Source organism: Atractosteus spatula, chromosome 1 (assembly GCF_055471065.1).
Source record: "Atractosteus spatula isolate fAtrSpa1 chromosome 1, fAtrSpa1.hap1, whole genome shotgun sequence".
In the NCBI taxonomy this organism is placed as follows: Eukaryota; Metazoa; Chordata; class Actinopteri; order Semionotiformes; family Lepisosteidae; genus Atractosteus; species Atractosteus spatula.
This window is the reverse complement of record NC_142706.1, coordinates 45,029,715-45,047,089: the sequence shown is the minus strand read 5'-3', so window position 1 is coordinate 45,047,089 and position 17,375 is coordinate 45,029,715. Positions and strand designations below refer to the sequence as shown.

The window sequence follows — 17,375 nt, the reverse complement described above, 5'->3', positions numbered from 1 at the left end:
TAACTATACATTTTGATGAAAAGCAAGGGAAAGATTATTTCTTATTTTAAGTTTAGATTTGATTGCAAGTAGGTATCAATGGCTTTATCTATAAACATACTGTCAGTTGAAGAACATATCTCAGGTCTTGTCTAACTCTAAATGAGCTCAACTGTAGTGAAGAGGACAAGAACAGAACAGGCCATGCCACTCATCAAAGTCAGTGATTCTACAGACAACACCACACAACATCAGACCTCGACCCGAAAGTTACCAGTGTGTCTATATCCACAACATACCTTGGTAATCCTGGTTTTTGGGTAATCCCAAATACATTGATAATCCATCCATCTATTTTCTGAATGCTTTATCCAATTAAGGGTCACAATGGGCACAAGGCAGGGAACACACAGACACGGACACACGCTCACACCAGGGCCAATTTTCCCAGAAGCCAGTGAACCCGCCAGTACTGTATGTCTTTAGACTATAGGAGGAAACTGGAGCACCCGGAGAAGATTCACTTGAACATCGGGAGAGGCACCCCAGGTCTGGAAATGAATGAGGGGCCCAGCAATGCAAGGCAGCAATGCTAACCATGCTGCCCGCTACATTGATAACTCTCTGCCTAAAAAATCGTTTCTTGCATCAGTATGAAACTCGCTTTTAACAAGTGTACAGCTGTGCCTTGTTTTTAATTTAATGTGAGACAACTTGGGATCAAACTGATTCCCTTCAAAAAGCTGAAGACCTGAGAGAATGTGTGACTATTATGTCTTTAACCAAGACTACAAAGATTTTTTTTCCTGTTGCATGTCCCCATAACTCATCTACTTAAGCTCTGTTATAAGATGTGCTGCCGCTTTCTGGAATTTCTCTAGTGCTCCTACTGTAGGTCTGTTTTACACAGTGGATCATGTGCTGTGTCATACTTCATAGGAAGGCTTGAAGTGGCTAATACAATTACAATAAATATAATGCCATATAATTACCCTGATGTGGCGATTAGTCTTGCTGCCTCACAGCTTCAGGGTCCTGCATTCATTTACAGTTAGGGACACTGGCTGTGTAGGTCTGCATGTTATTCTTGTACCCCGTATCTACCAGGTTAGCCCTGGCTCAACTATCTAAGGATAAAATGGTTAATGCAAATGCATGGATAGATAAATAATTTGCTTTATAAGCACTGATTGATTAAAATGTGTGAACACATTTCCAATGTTGCAAATGTCCTCAATAATTTAGTATCTGGGAGCTGGGAATTTAGTATTTATGCAGATATAAAAATATAAATATGTGAATATAACATAAACACATTTAGTTGGTGTGATGATAATTTATTCTCCCAAGCAATTGAGAAATTTCTTACATTGAAAATGTAATATGTTCTTTAACATAATACGCCCCTTCCATTTTAGCCACCGGCTGATCTCACATTTTTACAGTATGTGACCCTGTCAGAAGCTATTGAACTACATTAAAACAGCACTGAAGTGAAGCAGTGCCGCAGTTAATACTGCTGTTTCTGGGCATTGCTGTTTGAACAATCTCAAAGTGACAAAACAAGCACCCTAGAGAAAATAACTCGACAAATTGTTGTTGGTACCGAGTAAAACTATCAAAATTTGTTGTTGAACTCACCTTCAATATGAAGAAATAGAGGAGAACTACTTAACTTCATATTTATGTCATGTCAGCCACTGCCTTAAGAATTCTGTATCACTGTTCTACAAATATGCAGCTTCTTTCCCTTAAGGACAAAGCTTAAAATACAGTAGCATAAAGGACTTTAAAATAATGTAAATGACATAGCATTACCGATTCATACAGTACGGCCATCTAATTTAATAAAATCTCCTGTAGTTAAAAACCCTCTATGGAAAACAATGAGATCATTGTTTCAATTTATGTGCTCATTTTGGATGCTGTATTAAAGTACTTGAGTATCTCGCAGAGTTTCATTCAGTGAGCTTACTGAGTAATGGATGAATGATTCATATCTTTGTTTTACAGAATGTTTCAAGTATTTCAATAAAGTTGCCATTGTGAAAGAGCATAGTTCAATTTATTACTCCCTTAAGGCAAATGTATTGCCTATTTTCAATCATTTAAAACATAGAATGTAGGCAGGTCATCCAGTAATACTGAGGATGAAAAACATGCAGGCTTTATTCTGCATTTTGTATTTATTTTTAAACCACAAAGTAGAAAACAAATACAGCTTGCCTTTCAAGCATTAAAAAAATAACTGAATTTAAGAACTGTACGTCCCTCTGAACATAAGGCACAAAAGTATTTAGTAATGGTAATTTATATACAAGTCTTTTAAGTCACTGTAGAGTTCCAGCTGGTCTCAATTTTTGGATTGTGGTTTTGTCTGCAAATGTTTATTTTTATTATATAACATTGTTTGACATTACACTAAGGAGGTACGTTTCGGACTGTAATCTGTAATCTACTTTACTAGTCTAGAAAATATTTTCTGTTACCACCAAGAAATGTCCTTACTTACAGTATATGTCCTTAAGATACTATACGCTTATCCAAGTTTTTTTAACTGCTCTTATCAGGGCAGCTGGCAATTAGCCTGTTTTCAGAAATGTCAGGTGTTGACTTCTCACACATGTGCTTCATGTTTCCTCCTATCCCATCAGCTCCAGGTTTCAGGTCTTGCTAATTCCTGTTTGCTATTGTTGCGTGCTACGTTTAGAAAATGAGAGTTAGAAGTATTGGACTGTTACTGATTTCTTGCTTGTCCTTGTCGTCTGCTATGTTTTTTGACTTGGGAGAAAGAGAAGAAAAGTGTATCATTGAAGACATTCCACAAGACACTTTAGTGACAGGTGAGTTTGTGCTGCAAAATGTTACTCAACCAAAAATTCCTATTTAAGGATATGACAGCTGTTAGCTCACTTGGATGGTTTTAAATATTTTCCAGGTGATTGAATTACGCAGAAATATCATCAGGTAGAAAGACATTCAGTTCACGGGGTGTGATGTAACATTCTCTCTGACTGCATGCCTTGCAAGTTTCAGAACTGGAAAAGAAAGTTGCTTTATCATTTTTTATGCTTTCAGAAAAGGGAATGATAGAACTAAGACATTTCAGTGTGCTTATGAAGAAGAGAAAACGGTATGAATTTCTTTAAAGCACCCCTGAGCCACTAAGTAGGAAACAAATGTGCAAGAAAATAAGCAACACACATATTCTAATCACTTCTTCCAATTCTGGGTCCTGGAAATAACATGTGGATAACATTTTTAATTTGATTAAACAAGGAATTTTAACTTAATATTACTTAATGTTATCAGATCTTACCAAATGTAAACAAATACTCGCACATATACAGTATATAATTCCCTTCTCTTCAGGGATTTTTAAAATGGAGCTCTGGGATGGCAGCAAAAAGGACTCTGCATTTCATCTCGGCATGAATGTAGCGGTGAGAGACCCGGACTTTCAGGTAAAGATGATGATTGGCACAATTTCTGTTTTTAAAGGTAGACAGGCTGGTAGTTTAAATCTTAAAGACTTTGTAGGGACTCTGAATGCAGGCTTTTCAACTAGCAGGCAACAAATATTAATGGAAAACCATGCATATTTTAAAATGCCTTATGAAAATGTTCCTAATGTTGCATTAACACATATTTTATCCAGGTAAATGACATTTGTGATTATCATCCTTTTCCCATCATATGACTTGTTTAAATACACAATGTTTCTATAAATCTGGGTTTCAGAAATATTAGAGTCCAGGATTTGAACCAAGCAGTATCTAATCATATATTTTACATTCTCATTTATTTGAAATTTAGAATGTGTGAGCACTGTCTCTTCTGAATCTCCAAACCAGTGCTCTAGTACGGTGAGTGGGGAGGGATACTGTACATAGGAGATGTTGTCCTTGGTATGAGCTGGTAAGCCATCGCTACTTGGTCATTAAATATTCTGCTGGGATAATTGTATTTTCATGGTTCAGTAGAGTAAAGCATAGCAAATGCATTTGAATGTATAGAAAACCTATGGGTATATAACAGTAAAGCCAGGAGAAATATTCTATTGTAAAAATAGCATGATAAATGTTCATGAGGGAGTATTTTAAGTTGAATTAATATCGGGTAGATACTGAATAATAAGCAACACAGAAAAAAAATCAAACAGTAGACTTTAATTTATGATTAATAGTTTATTCAAACTTTTAATTTAATTTGGTAAATTTACAGTATATATATCTAAAATATTTCTGAATAAAAATGCTCTTTTAAAAAAAATAAAAGGCTGGTGAATGTTTCAGTCACTGATCCCTTACTAATCTTCATTAGCAATGAAGATTAATTTAGGAATCTAGTTTTGTGCCTCAAGTATTTTCCTGCCTTTCTATTTTATTATAATAATAACAACTAAATCAACATTATTTCAACTCCTCACATTCATTTAATTATCACTGTATTTGTATTGAATTGTTGAACAAAACAACTGAAAATGTGACCAAAAATATAAAAAATGACATGTTTTCAATATGAAATATAACATACAGTTTTATTTTATACAGTTATAAAGTTTACAGTATATTTCAAAGCTATTTACTATCCGGTATGATTTCTTTGAACATCAACCTGATTCTGTCAGTGCTGACACACAGACCTGATCAGCCTCTGGACAGGCTACTGTGGGCTGCTTCACTACTCTCCAGTGCAGCTGCAGCCAACCAATAAGCTTTGGCTGATTCCAGTTGTCTCATGTCGATGCAGTGGTAAGGAGATCACCCAGATATTCTACTGGACTTAGGTCTGGAGAAAAGGCAGGATTATGGCATTGTTTCCTTGAGATTGTGCAATTGTAGTCCCAGATCACTGTAGCTTCACATTGTCCTGCTGGAAATTCAGCACTTACAGAATGACATGTTGTAATAAAAATAACTGTTGGATCAAGGACTTTGTCAATGTATCGCTGAGCAGACTTCAACAACTCAACAGTCAGCAACTCTCACCATGACGTCTCCCTACTTTTTGTCTTCTGTCTGATCTCTAAGGGTCAAAACTTTATCAATTGGAAAAGAAAGGTTTCCTCTACTCTTTGTTTTCTGACACACAAACGATGTGTGCTTAGTGGCCCTTGTGCTGCCTGTGTGCATGCACAACATTTTCAAGCAGGCAGAAACCTTCAGTTGTTATATTGATGTGCAGGCTATTTCTCCAATGAACATCTTGTACTTTAGCCACTACAGTCTAAAAAACTACAGAGATCAAATCAATGGAATGGACCATGTTTATTTTCTCTGCAAGTCTGCTGTTAGTGGAATTACAACTTTTCCTTCTTCAGGCAACAGCCCACCTTCATTTGTGCATGCAATGCGTGTTACTCAGCATGACATACTGTAATTTTTCACTGTTCTTCTGTTGACTAAAATCAGGTTTTACTGAATGGTTATTTGTACAGATTCTTCATTGACACATTTTTTGAGTTATCAAACACTGATCTTCATGCATTTTTGTGAAATCACATTTTGAGCTTAGTATTTGCTTTACCAAAAAAACCAAAAACCACACAATCAGACAACAAACATATCTGCTTACTGTTTGTAAATGTAGATTACATTATATTTCTATGCTACTGAGTTTTTGGTTACTGGTTTCAATGCACATCAGTGAACCTTAACAACTACCAGTATCACTGCAACTACTGTAGGAGTATTAAAATTATTTGTCTAGATTATTTTGTTCCTTCTTACAAAGAAACTGAACCTGGCTGATCACATAATATTGATTAAACAGAAAAATAACAGTTGTTTGTGTTCCTGTGTTTTAGACTGTGATGACTAAAAAATACTCCCAGGAAGGAAAATTCTCATTTACCTCACATACTTCAGGTCAACATTATATCTGTTTACAGTCAACCTCAACTACATTTGCTGTTTTTGCCGGAGACAAGTTGGTAAGTTTAAAGTATGAAAACTGTTTGGCTGGTTGCAGTCTTATCATGTTGATGACAATGGCGAGTTGGTCACAGATTGTTCCAATGGATTTAGGTCTGGAGGAAAAGCATGATTTTACCATTGTTTCCATGAACTGTAATCACATGATCATGTAGTCTTGCATCGCCCTGCTGGAAAATCAGCACTTTCAGATGACTTGCGGGAATGACAAAAACTTTGGGGCAGTCAGTTGGTCTGAAATCCCATTTGATTCTTTACCTGTTTTTGCCCTGTTTTGGTAAGTCCCAGTGGTACAGTATCTCACTGACAAATATGGAATCAGACCCCTTAGCACTGTTGCATTTTTCCATTTCCTACAGGCGAGATGTTAAAGACTAAACTGTAAGCAACTTTCCCCTTCTCTTTAAGTTCATTAGGTCAGAGATAAACTACATACCTATAACCTGAAATGCACTGATAAGATTTAATAAAGCAGCTTATTATGTTGTGCTTTTAAAAGAAGATTGGGTTAGAATGGAGAGCCCGTAGCCCTTCCTCAGCTCTCTTTCACTATTCCACAAACTCATATGTACAGTATAGCTATTATAATGTTTTTTTTCCTTTTATGTTACGTTCTATTTCCCCTTCTCTTATACGGTGTGTTGTTTCATTTACATTGTTTGGATTCAGGGGGTGGCATGGTGGTAAAGTGGTTAACATTGCTGCCCTGGGGCCCTGGGTTCATTTCACGTCGTACTATCTGCGTGGAGTTTGTACAGTATGTTCTCCCTGTGTTCGTGTGGGTTTCCTATGGGTGCTCTGGTTTCCTCCCATACTCATAAGTACTGTACATACTGGTATGTTAATTGGCCCTGGTGGGCATCTGTGTCTGTATGCCCTGTGATGGACTAACATCCTGTCCAGAATGTATCCGGCTTGCACTCACTGATTACTGGGATAGCCTTTGACTCTGTATTGGATTACATATTGCATATTTACAATAACCAGTATATTGTCCGTATTTCTCAATCTACAATACAAATGAAATGCAAAGGGGACGGAGAAGAAGCAATAAATTAAAATTAGAAAATTAGAAAAGAATTATAATCAATCAAAACATGTGAAGCTCAAGAGAGCTAGTCTGACCTGCAGTATGTTAAAAAGGAACCAAAAGTTCTTAAAAAATTGTACTTTTGTCTTGTTGACCTCAAAAAACCTAGCATGGAATAATTTTGGTATAGCCATCACCATTCTTGTGAGAGGACTCATAACCCTTAGAAACAGTATTACAAACAAGAGGACATGCGCAAAGGGACTACTTTTAAAGGGGACGTAATTTCCACCTGTGAAACACGTTTGAGGGTTCATTTATTTTTTTGCATACCCTTGCAGACTGCTGCACTTCCTAATGACTTAGTTTCCACAAAGAAATAAGTAAAAGCCCATATGATAGTAAGTGACAATATTCTTGACCTCCAGAGAGTTCACCTGGATGTGCAGATAGGAGAGCACACTCTGGACCCTTCCTCTGTAAAAGCCAAAGATACAGTCAGAGCCCTGGAGTACAGATTGATGCATCTGATTGAAGAAGTGCGGCACATCATCAAGCAGCAGAACTACCAGAGGGTAAGAACATTTCAGAAGACTTGAATGGTTGATAATACACTAATAAACAGAAAACAGGGAGTACAGATATGGGGTGATGTAATTAGTAGAATTCCACAGGGATCTTCACTAAGCACACTGCTCTTCTTAAATTCTATCAGTTATTTAGATTCAAGTAAACTAGTAAAGTTTGCTGTGCACACGAAAACAGGAGGATTAGCAAACACTGTAAAAGTAGTGGAAAATAAAATTTTAACAGATTTAAATAAAATTCAAATCTGGGCTTGCATCTGCAGATGATGGTTAATGGAGACAAGTGCAGATTTTTGCACGCAGGTAGAAAAAAAATCTATAAAGAGAATAGAAACTGAGCTAGAAGATTGCTATTTATTATCAATGTAGACATTTTACTTACATCTTCTAGACAAAGTGTGAATTTTAACAGTTAAAAGGCAAGAAATGTGAGGATATATAGTTAAAATAATAGAATTTAAATGATTTTATTTTAAAAATGTTTAATTAGTAAGGCCTCATTTAGAACACTGTGTACAATTTTGGTCACCATGTTTTAGAAAAGATCTTGCTGTTCTGCAATCAGCCCGGAGAAGAGCAACCAGGCTATTGCAGAGCTTAAGGGAATGTCCTACACTGACAGACTGAAGGAAATCAACCTTCAGTGTCTCTGAGCAGTGAAGATTATGATAGGACATGATACCAGTCCTCAAACCCTCAGAGCAATTTTTTACAGGCAAAGAATCAATTGTGCATATATTACACTTCTATTCTTGTCAAAGAACTTGAAGATTTTACCAAACACAAGTCTTCAGCTGTCAATAACCACGGTGGCTTCACAGTGCAACTTAGGATTTAGGCTAATTTTTTCGGTCAGTCTCTCTCTCGTTGACAAAGTAAACCCAGCGAACACATTCAGAACGAGCAGTGAAACACAAACCAGAACCAGACAGACACACACCGCGCTTTTAAAACTGAGCTCTTCCAACACCCATGTTGTTGAAAATGATATCCTGACTTCTTTCAGAAAAAGGCTGGATGAGATCCTTGGGTTAATTAACTAAAGACTAAACGGAATAGATGAACCAAATAACTTTCTCTTGTTTGTAACCGTTTTTATGTTCTAATATCCATATTGAAATGAGATGAGACCATTAGATTGAATGTTTGTGTATCCCCTTTTTCAAACTAAGAGAGTGACTTAGTAGCTGATCGTCTACTTCAATCTCCTGGATACTGGAAAGCAGTAGTGATTGAGAGGAAGAATGAGTGCTGGGGACAGTTCTTTTCTGTGCACATTAAACATATTTATTATGATAATCATTACCATATGAAGATAAACAAAAACAAACAGTGTTACTGTATATGTTTATGCTGTGTGTTGTTTAGTGTGTGTATTGTCATTGTTAACAAAAGATTTATTTAATCCAGTGTACCTTAATTATTACTCTTTTCACTAAAGCTGTGCCAGGGAACAAAGAATTCAGGTGCCTCCAATTATACCCACTGTTCAGGTATATTCTTGGCAAAATCATTTACAAGTTGGGGGTTATGATTATTTAATTGATTTATTGACTAATCCTCTTGGTCAGTTTCTGATAATTCTCTATTTTATTTTTGTGTCCCTAGCAAACACACTCATTCCTTTTCTTTCCAGCTCTGTGTGTTTTTACCTCTCGTCTTCTTTTCAACAGGAGCGTGAGGAAACCTTCAGACAAACAAGTGAAGACATAAATAGTAATGTTTTATGGTGGGCCATCATGCAGACCTTCATACTCATCACAGTGGGAGTCTGGCAAATGAAGCAAATGAAAGATTTCCTCATAGAGAAAAAGCTAGTTTAATAATGTAAGACTAGGGAAAACCAATATCCTTAGAGTACTGGTAGTTAATTGTTTAAATACATACAGCATGCAAGCAAATAATAAAAAAAAATAATGCGTATCTTTTTACTATCCTAGATTATCAAGCTGAAGATAATATTTTAAACATTTGCCTCTGTAAAAATGACTCAGTTTAAAATGATGGTGTTCCTTCCTAGAATTGAATAACAGTTAAAATCAAAATTGGAGCTTTTTTTAATATTTTAATTCACATGCCACATTTTCATTGCTTTCTTTCCTTATTTTGTAAATTATTTGGTGTACTGTATGTTTCCACCTAGTAAAACAGAGTAAATGCTGGAAAACGATGTGAAATTTGGAAGTATTCATTGTGTTTATTTTTGCTCTTATTCTTCCACTTTTCAGGTTGTGACATACTGTAAGCAAATGTCTCTCGAGTGCTCTTAATCAGCTTATAAACTCATCTGGATCTATTTTGACCAGAGCAGCTAGCCTGGAAAATGATACAGTGCGTAGATGCAACAACAGAAAACCACACAGAGAGCATACATCTGTACTGTATATTCAGATCTTCAACAATGTCAGGAAGAAGATATTTTTTACTATTCCTCCTTTTAACTAGCCAAGTGACGTCAGACAATTCTGTGATTCTCTTGTGCATAACTTAAGTTTGGAAATAAACATGCAAACATTAGTTCCTACAAATTTATTAAGACAATGAAGTGATAATATAGCTAATATATCGATAATTATAATCTCCTTTCACATTCTACATTTCAGGCCTATATGAAAAGTTTGTTTGCTCTCTTCTTTGACAAACAATCTGGGTCACAGAGGAAGGGGTTTTGATTCATAAGCTGTAACTGGCAAAAGCAAGTTCTACAGAATGTGTAACTGTGTTCCATTGAGTGACTCATTGACCCTGTTGCTGTACCTTTTCAAACGTTTTTATTTAAAATACCATTGCTACGGAAGCACATTGCTGCCACTAAGGGAAAAAAACAATTAGCCCCCTTATCTCGTAATTACGAGATAACGAATTATCTCGTAATTACAAGATAGCAATGCTTAAATCAGTGTATGTTCAACCTGTTACGTTGTGCACTGAACGCATGTAGAAGCTATGATGAACTTGACTGGCGCTTTCGGTTTAATGATTGTGTCCAGCGCCTGCAGAATTTGTACAGATTTCGACTGGGGTTTAGTCATAATGAAATCTTGCAATATGTAGCAAATATAAGCAGAATCATTACAAGCATGAGGACCAGTTTTGTAGGATTTAGAGATGAAAGCAATTATGGTTCGGTTATGAACAGTTACACGTGCAATGACTTCCACTGCTTAAAACTGTAAGTCCGCACGTAGCGATATAGGTATTGTAACGGACACGGCAGACATTACAGGTTGTGTGAGCCGGTTGCCAGAGCAGTGACATCACCGCCATTCCCTGTGAGTAGCGGGACCTCAGCCGCTGAGCTGAGGGGTTATCTTCCTTTAGCTCAGCCAGCTGGTTCCCTGTTGAGTGATGCCAGAGACCCGGGTTTGAGCACCAGCGGCGAAGGGCCCACCTGAGGTGGTAGCCGGGAGGGTGCAAACCCATGAGAACCTGAAAGCGCTGTAGTATTAAAGGAATAAAATAAAGGTTTATTCCATGCTGAACAGAGAAGAAAAGAAACACAACATTTTGGCTGTGTTTCTTTTCTTCTCTTTTCAGCATGGAATAAACCTTTAATGTGTTTCTTTGCAGCCTGCGCATGCTGATGTAGCTACCTACTTGATATAGGTATTATATGATAATTGTGCTATCGCATGAGCACATAAAGTACGCAAGAATTGCTAAGTCATAATTACAAGAAAATTATCTCGGAATTACGAGATAAGGGTGAGGATTTTTTTTTCATTGGTGGCAGCAATGCGCTTCCGTATGTTGCTTAAGAACTCAAACTTAAAATGACCTCTCATAACATCATATCAGCATGCTAAAGAAAAATACAATAAATATTTAACATTTAGCATAAATATATACATTATTATTTTAAAGTTTTATTTTTTCCTTGCATTGCAACTATAAGATATGAAACCTTGAAATACCAAAGTGTTTAATACCAATTGATTTTTTTATTCATAAGAGGTCAGTATATTGTAACTGCAACGGGCCTCTTGTTTTTATATAGCTCTTCTGATCGGGAGCTGCTGGGACTGGGACTGACTGGGCGGCATTGTTCAGGCATTGTGTTGGTGTGCTCTTGTTCATTACACTTTGTGTTACTGCTTTATTTATAGGACAGGGTAGCATTTTCAGCATGTGTGTATTGTATGATGGCCTGGAGTTCCTTACACTGCACCAGACAGAGTATTACTCCCCCTGGTGGGCATAGCAATTCAATTCGACAAGCTTTATTGACATGAGCAACGAATTACAGTGTTGCCAAAACGTAGATAAATGTAAACCAGCTGGCTCAGGTCCTGAACGGGGCTCTTTGGGCTCAGATCTTGGCTCAGTAGGGCCTTGTAGTGGTAAGAGTTTTGTCACTGCTTTTTAGATGTAGTTTATTCTTTATTGCTCTTTTCCATATTTTGATCAGCAGGGGGTTTTGGCCTAATTCTGCTCTGCACATTTTGTTTTGAGTTTTTCTCTGCACATAAAAGCAGGTTTTACAGAACTCAGTGTGCAGAGTTCCTGTGGGGTGTTTATCACATTTTATGTAATCCCGGTCTGAAGTAGACCCCACACTTCACTTTCACATGGGGCAATGGGTTGGATTTCGTATTCAAATAATTAAAGCCAGATTCTTTTGGGAAGGTTGATGTTGAAAAACCTCCGTTTTGAATAGAAAGCCCTGAGTGCCTTCTCCCTCAGAGTATTCACTGCCAGGTCAAAACTCCCAGATGAGCTGATAGTCAGTCAAAATTATGTGTATCTGGTTGTGTGTTAGAGAGTGGTGTTATTCTGTCTAAAGTCATACCTGTTTCCAGGAGATCTAACTCTAGCTTTGGAAAATTATGACTCTGGTCTTGTCTGACTGTCAGCGCCCAGGTCTGACAGTACTGCTCCAGCAATGCCAGACTCTGCTTCAGCCCCTGTTCTCTGGGTGAGAGCAGGACCAGGTCATCAGCATAGAGGAAGAACTCGATCTCTGTGTTGTGTAATGTAAGGCTAGGCACTGCAGAATCTTCCAACAACTCTGCTATTCCATTTACAGTACATAGATATTGAGCAGTGTTGGACTCAGACTGCAGCCTCTTGATTCAATTCCTGCTAGTCCTGGGACTGCACTGCTCAGTTTTTGTCTTGGGTTTTCGTTAGTCATGGTGTCTCTGTATTCTTTCTGTTTCTTCTACGTTGTGACCCTACTGGTATGTGAGAGAATGTGGCTGTCAGCCCCTCTACATGTAGATACTGTAGCTATGAGGCAGCTGGCAGTGAATGAGTTGGTTGAGTTTGAGTGCTTGTACTGTATATATGTGGACATTCAGGAATATGTCTGTTTCCTGCATTGCTATACTTCATTAATACAGTAAATAGGGTAGCTACTCATTATTTTGTCCTTAGTAAAAAAATCAATTTACTCCTGATGAGCCCAGGGCACTTATGATGTTTTATTAGTTATTTTTGGTGTGTTAAAAACACTCTCACCATGATCATACACAACTGTCAATAGGCTGCATGCTTACAACTCTGTATACATTTTGTATCTGTATACAACCATTTAGCACAACGTATTCTTAAACTGCTAAATTTCAATAGTAAGTTTTCTTTCTGATAATGGTTCTTTTTATGCACTGGACTGTACTTTCAGTTACAGAAGATTTTATCAATACATACTCTATTTCCCCATTGTGCACATCTAGAAGGCATGAGGCATGCTGTCTAAGGAGTGGCTAGCCCCACCATGGAAAGCCACAGGCTAGCAGGTCTTTTGGGTCACCCTTAAATACTTGGAAGATATGAGAGCTTTGATCTGATTTGAGATTTGATTTAGCCAGTAAATTGATTCATGAACAGCCAACTGTGATCCTTTGAAGTTTCAGGGTGTAGGTATTTCTACTTATCTCCAAACTACTTATTTGACAAAATTATCTATTTAAGTGGTCAACAGTAATTAATATCTTAAGTGTTTCATTTGTGAGTTAAGGGTGACCTACAGTATAAAACCTGCAGTACTTTGTCAGAGACTTGGGTACCCCTGGTCTACACCTTTGGCATACTACTAAATACGGCAATACACATATTGGGGGCAGGGAATGGATAGCTTAATTTTTTATAAAAAGTCAACATGACATACCATACATAATGTAAACAGTCATCATTTACTGTGATTCCTACCCCGGACATCCTCAAAATCCACAGCTATACAGGTACGTACGGTATAATGCAATCCCTAGACAGCTTTGCCTTGACAGTAATAACTCAATGACAATTTCAAAGACAAGTGAACACTCGTTAATAAATATTTTAATAGCTGGTAGGGTTAATTAAGATGTACTGTGTGTGTTGAAAGGTAACAGTCGTACAGATCTTGTTAATCTACGGGGTTTCGCTAACGGCTCAAGCGGTCAAGGCGCTCGCCCGTTTACAGTTTGAACTCAAGGATCGCGGGATCGCTGGCCGGCGCTCTCTCGGCTCAAAGCGACCCCTTGCTGTCAGCGAGGGACGCGCCCCTTTCCTCCAATCAGGGCTGTATCGGCTGTGACGTATTAAAAGGCGAGAGGGCCGAGCTTTAATTTCCTTGCTTTCTCCTGTAGGCGGTTGTGGCATTCGTCATCGTAAAAGACACCATTGGTGACTGCGAAATAGGGTGGATAGAACAAAAATATTGACGATTTAATTAAGAAGAAAAAAACGTGTAGTTGTCTCGCTAGGACGTGCTGAGAGCTGCTGACTCTCAGTCTTGTTGCGCTGCAGAAGTGGTAATACCGGCTACGCAACGAAAGAAGGGTCGCTGTCTTTGGTTCTGAATTAGGTATGGTTGTGTTTCATCACTACAGATATAATTTTTCATTAGTCCTTCGTGAAGACGCGGGGTAGCAGGTAACTTCTAAGGTTTGAAATAGGTTAAAGTCGAATCTTTAACACTAAGGATTAACTGCGGTTAAATTTGAGCGCACAAAACTCACAGCTAATCGCTGTCTTCTATGCGGGTCTTTATTTCTTCACGAATAACGGACAGTACAGTATCCTGTGTTACGAATATGAATCTCGACAAACCAGTGTCACACGGTACATTCGTTTTCGACTAGAAACGTTGTATTGAATTTGTAGCATTGTTGTTGGTACTGAGCCTCATATGCAGATTCAGGATTAATGGTGACCCATTAACATTTGAACTAAAATGTCACTTAGGATTTCCATTCTGCCATTATTTACATTGCAGGTGTGAACGTCTTCCATAATTACTGCCTGCATCTGTGCTGGATTATAAATCTTCACTGAACGAGATTTAAATCTGATCAATTGAGCTCAGATTGAACGGCTAGCTTCAACACGGTAAGAGCGAACTGGGTATGGAATAATTTCACATGGTGGGCGAAATTTACCCATAAATATATTCTGTCCAAAACTTGCTGCGACTCCTAGGGCAGTTATTTGCTCTTTGATGGTTTAATCAGTGCATTCATAAAGTGATTTAATATTTGACCTTCTAGACGTTCATCTAACGTTTTTGCAAATGCATTAAAACTAAAGATAAATACTTTGCTTCCTGATATTTATGAATCAATCTGAACAGGAATTAGTAAAGATACTGTAATACAATTACCAGTTTGTAATGAGTTAAAATGTATTTTTTGTTGATGATTAGTTTCACATTGTTGAGTTTTTTCTACTATGCACAGTCCTCAGAGTGAATGTTATTGCTCACTGGGGGAAGGACAGCCGTGAAAAAATGTGAAAATACACCACAGCATTTTGAATTTTGGATAAGTATGGTATGGAAAATAAAAAAGTCTGGAAACTGATTTCAAAGATTAAGGATAAACAACATTTCTGAGTAAATCCAACATCTGACATCAATATCAGTGTGTCCATAACATCCATTAATGCTGAAGAAAGCGTCTTTTGGTATTTCAGGGTGGGGTAACCATAAATAAATTATGTCACATAACCCACTTTAGGACTCATGCATTGGCATTCCTCTGACTTTGAAAATAAAAATCAAGATTTTCTGTTAATTCATAGTAGGTAATGCATGGATCAATGCCCTGTTTTTACTGTTTTATTAACTAAAGTAAAATTATATAGGATGTAGAATCTCAATATGTAAATATTTTAAAAATACCAAATGTATTACTTTGAACGATATAACTTTTGAGTTACATTAGTACTACATTAGTACTATTTAATAATACTTTACTAAGCATATAAATATGCATTAGTATTGACTAAATGCTGTCTAAATTACACATAGCAAAATAAAGATATAAAGGGTAAAGCTGAGTGTACAGGCATGTGCATCTTTACATCCATCTTATTTTTTTATTAGGACTTTATATTGTTCACACAGGAATACAGATGGCTGTAGAACAACGTTACAAAGAGTGAAAAAATGGATGCGGCTGTTTTACCAGGGAATTATGGACAAACTGATTTTACAAAGTTGCAACATTCATTGTATTTTTTCAGAAGAGAAAGTAGTGCAGTAAGGGTTCAGGAAAATGAATTACGTTTTGACAAAAGCCTGAAACTATGATCATAAATAGCTTTCATAAACACTTATACACTAAGAGGTACCATAATTCAGCACTTAACTCCAAAGGCTCCCTGTAATGTAAGAGTCTTATTGTGCAAGAAAGATTTATTTTTGCAAAAGGTCTTCTTTCAATGCCTTTCCACACTGCAGTGTATTTTGTGGTGGAGATCCTAGTAATGTCATTGTATACAGCTCTTTTACAGTATATTGTGCTGTCTGTAGTAGTTCAGGGCCAATTGTAAAGAAAAAAGTCTAAACCAGCAAGCAGAACAGTTACAGGCACAAATTAGCACTGGTTGTTAAGGGGCTCAGTTAGAACAAAAAACAGCAGACACTGGGGTATTCCAAGAAGAGCACTAAGAATCACTGTAATACAGAAATTCATAAATTGTAAAGGGCATGAATTGTTTAAATAATCTGTTGAATGACTTAATAATAATAAATAATTGCTTACACTTATATAGCACTTTTCTGGACACTCCACTCAAAGCGCCTTACAGGTAATGGGGACTCCCCTCCTGTAATGGGGAACCACCACCAATGTGCAGCATCCACCTGGATGATGTGACGGCAGCCATAGTGCACCAGAAAGCTCGCCACACACCAGCTATCAGTGGGGAGGAGAGCAGAGTAATGAAGCAAATTCATAGATGGGGATTATTAGGAGGCCATGATTAGTAAGGGCCAATGGGAAATTTGGCCAGGACGCCGGGGTTACACCCCTACTCTTTTCGAGAAACGCCCTGGGATTTTTAATGACCACAGAGAGTCAGGACCTCTGTTTTACGTCTCATCCGAAGGACGGCGCCTGTTTACAGTAAACAGACTTGTATGTTTGGAAAGATTCTCAACTGCAAACAAGCAGTCAGCAAATAGAGCAACACTCTTAGAACTGAACTTTTGAAAACAAATGTATTAACTGTAAAAGGAAAGTAGCTGACCCTCTGTGGATCAGTTGTAAACGTTCGAATTGATGTTTTAGGTATACTAATGTAGAGACAGGTAGTGTGGTACTTTCAGGTGATCATGGCTAACTGCTCACCAAGTTACAGTGCAAACAATCATTAACCTTGGGAGTCAGCAGCTGCTCAGGTTTAGTACAGTACTGTACATAGCTGCAGATTAAGAATTCTGAATTTGTTTGAATGTAAGCAAACCATTTCCTTCGCATTAGACTTCAGAAGATAAATAATCCATATTCAAAGTGTATCTTTATATCTACTGTATCTTTTTAATAAATAGAAAAATTCCATTAAATGTGCAAATTTACCTGTCACTCTTTGTAAGAATGTAATATCCATTGTGCTATTAGCCTACAAAATAAATGGTAA

The 17,375-nt window shown here is 37.3% G+C and overlaps 1 protein-coding gene across 1 annotated transcript; it reads left to right on the top strand.

The window, feature by feature from the left end:
* The first annotated feature begins 2,692 nt into the window (after positions 1–2,692).
* LOC148840932 (transmembrane emp24 domain-containing protein 11) lies at positions 2,693–9,355 on the top strand. The gene is made up of 5 exons (XM_088911788.1): positions 2,693–2,822; positions 3,352–3,443; positions 5,789–5,914; positions 7,374–7,520; positions 9,206–9,355. The coding sequence occupies exons 1-5, from the start codon at positions 2,693–2,695 to the stop codon at positions 9,353–9,355; spliced, it is 645 nt and encodes a 214-aa protein (XP_088767914.1).
* The last annotated feature ends 8,020 nt before the right edge of the window (positions 9,356–17,375 follow it).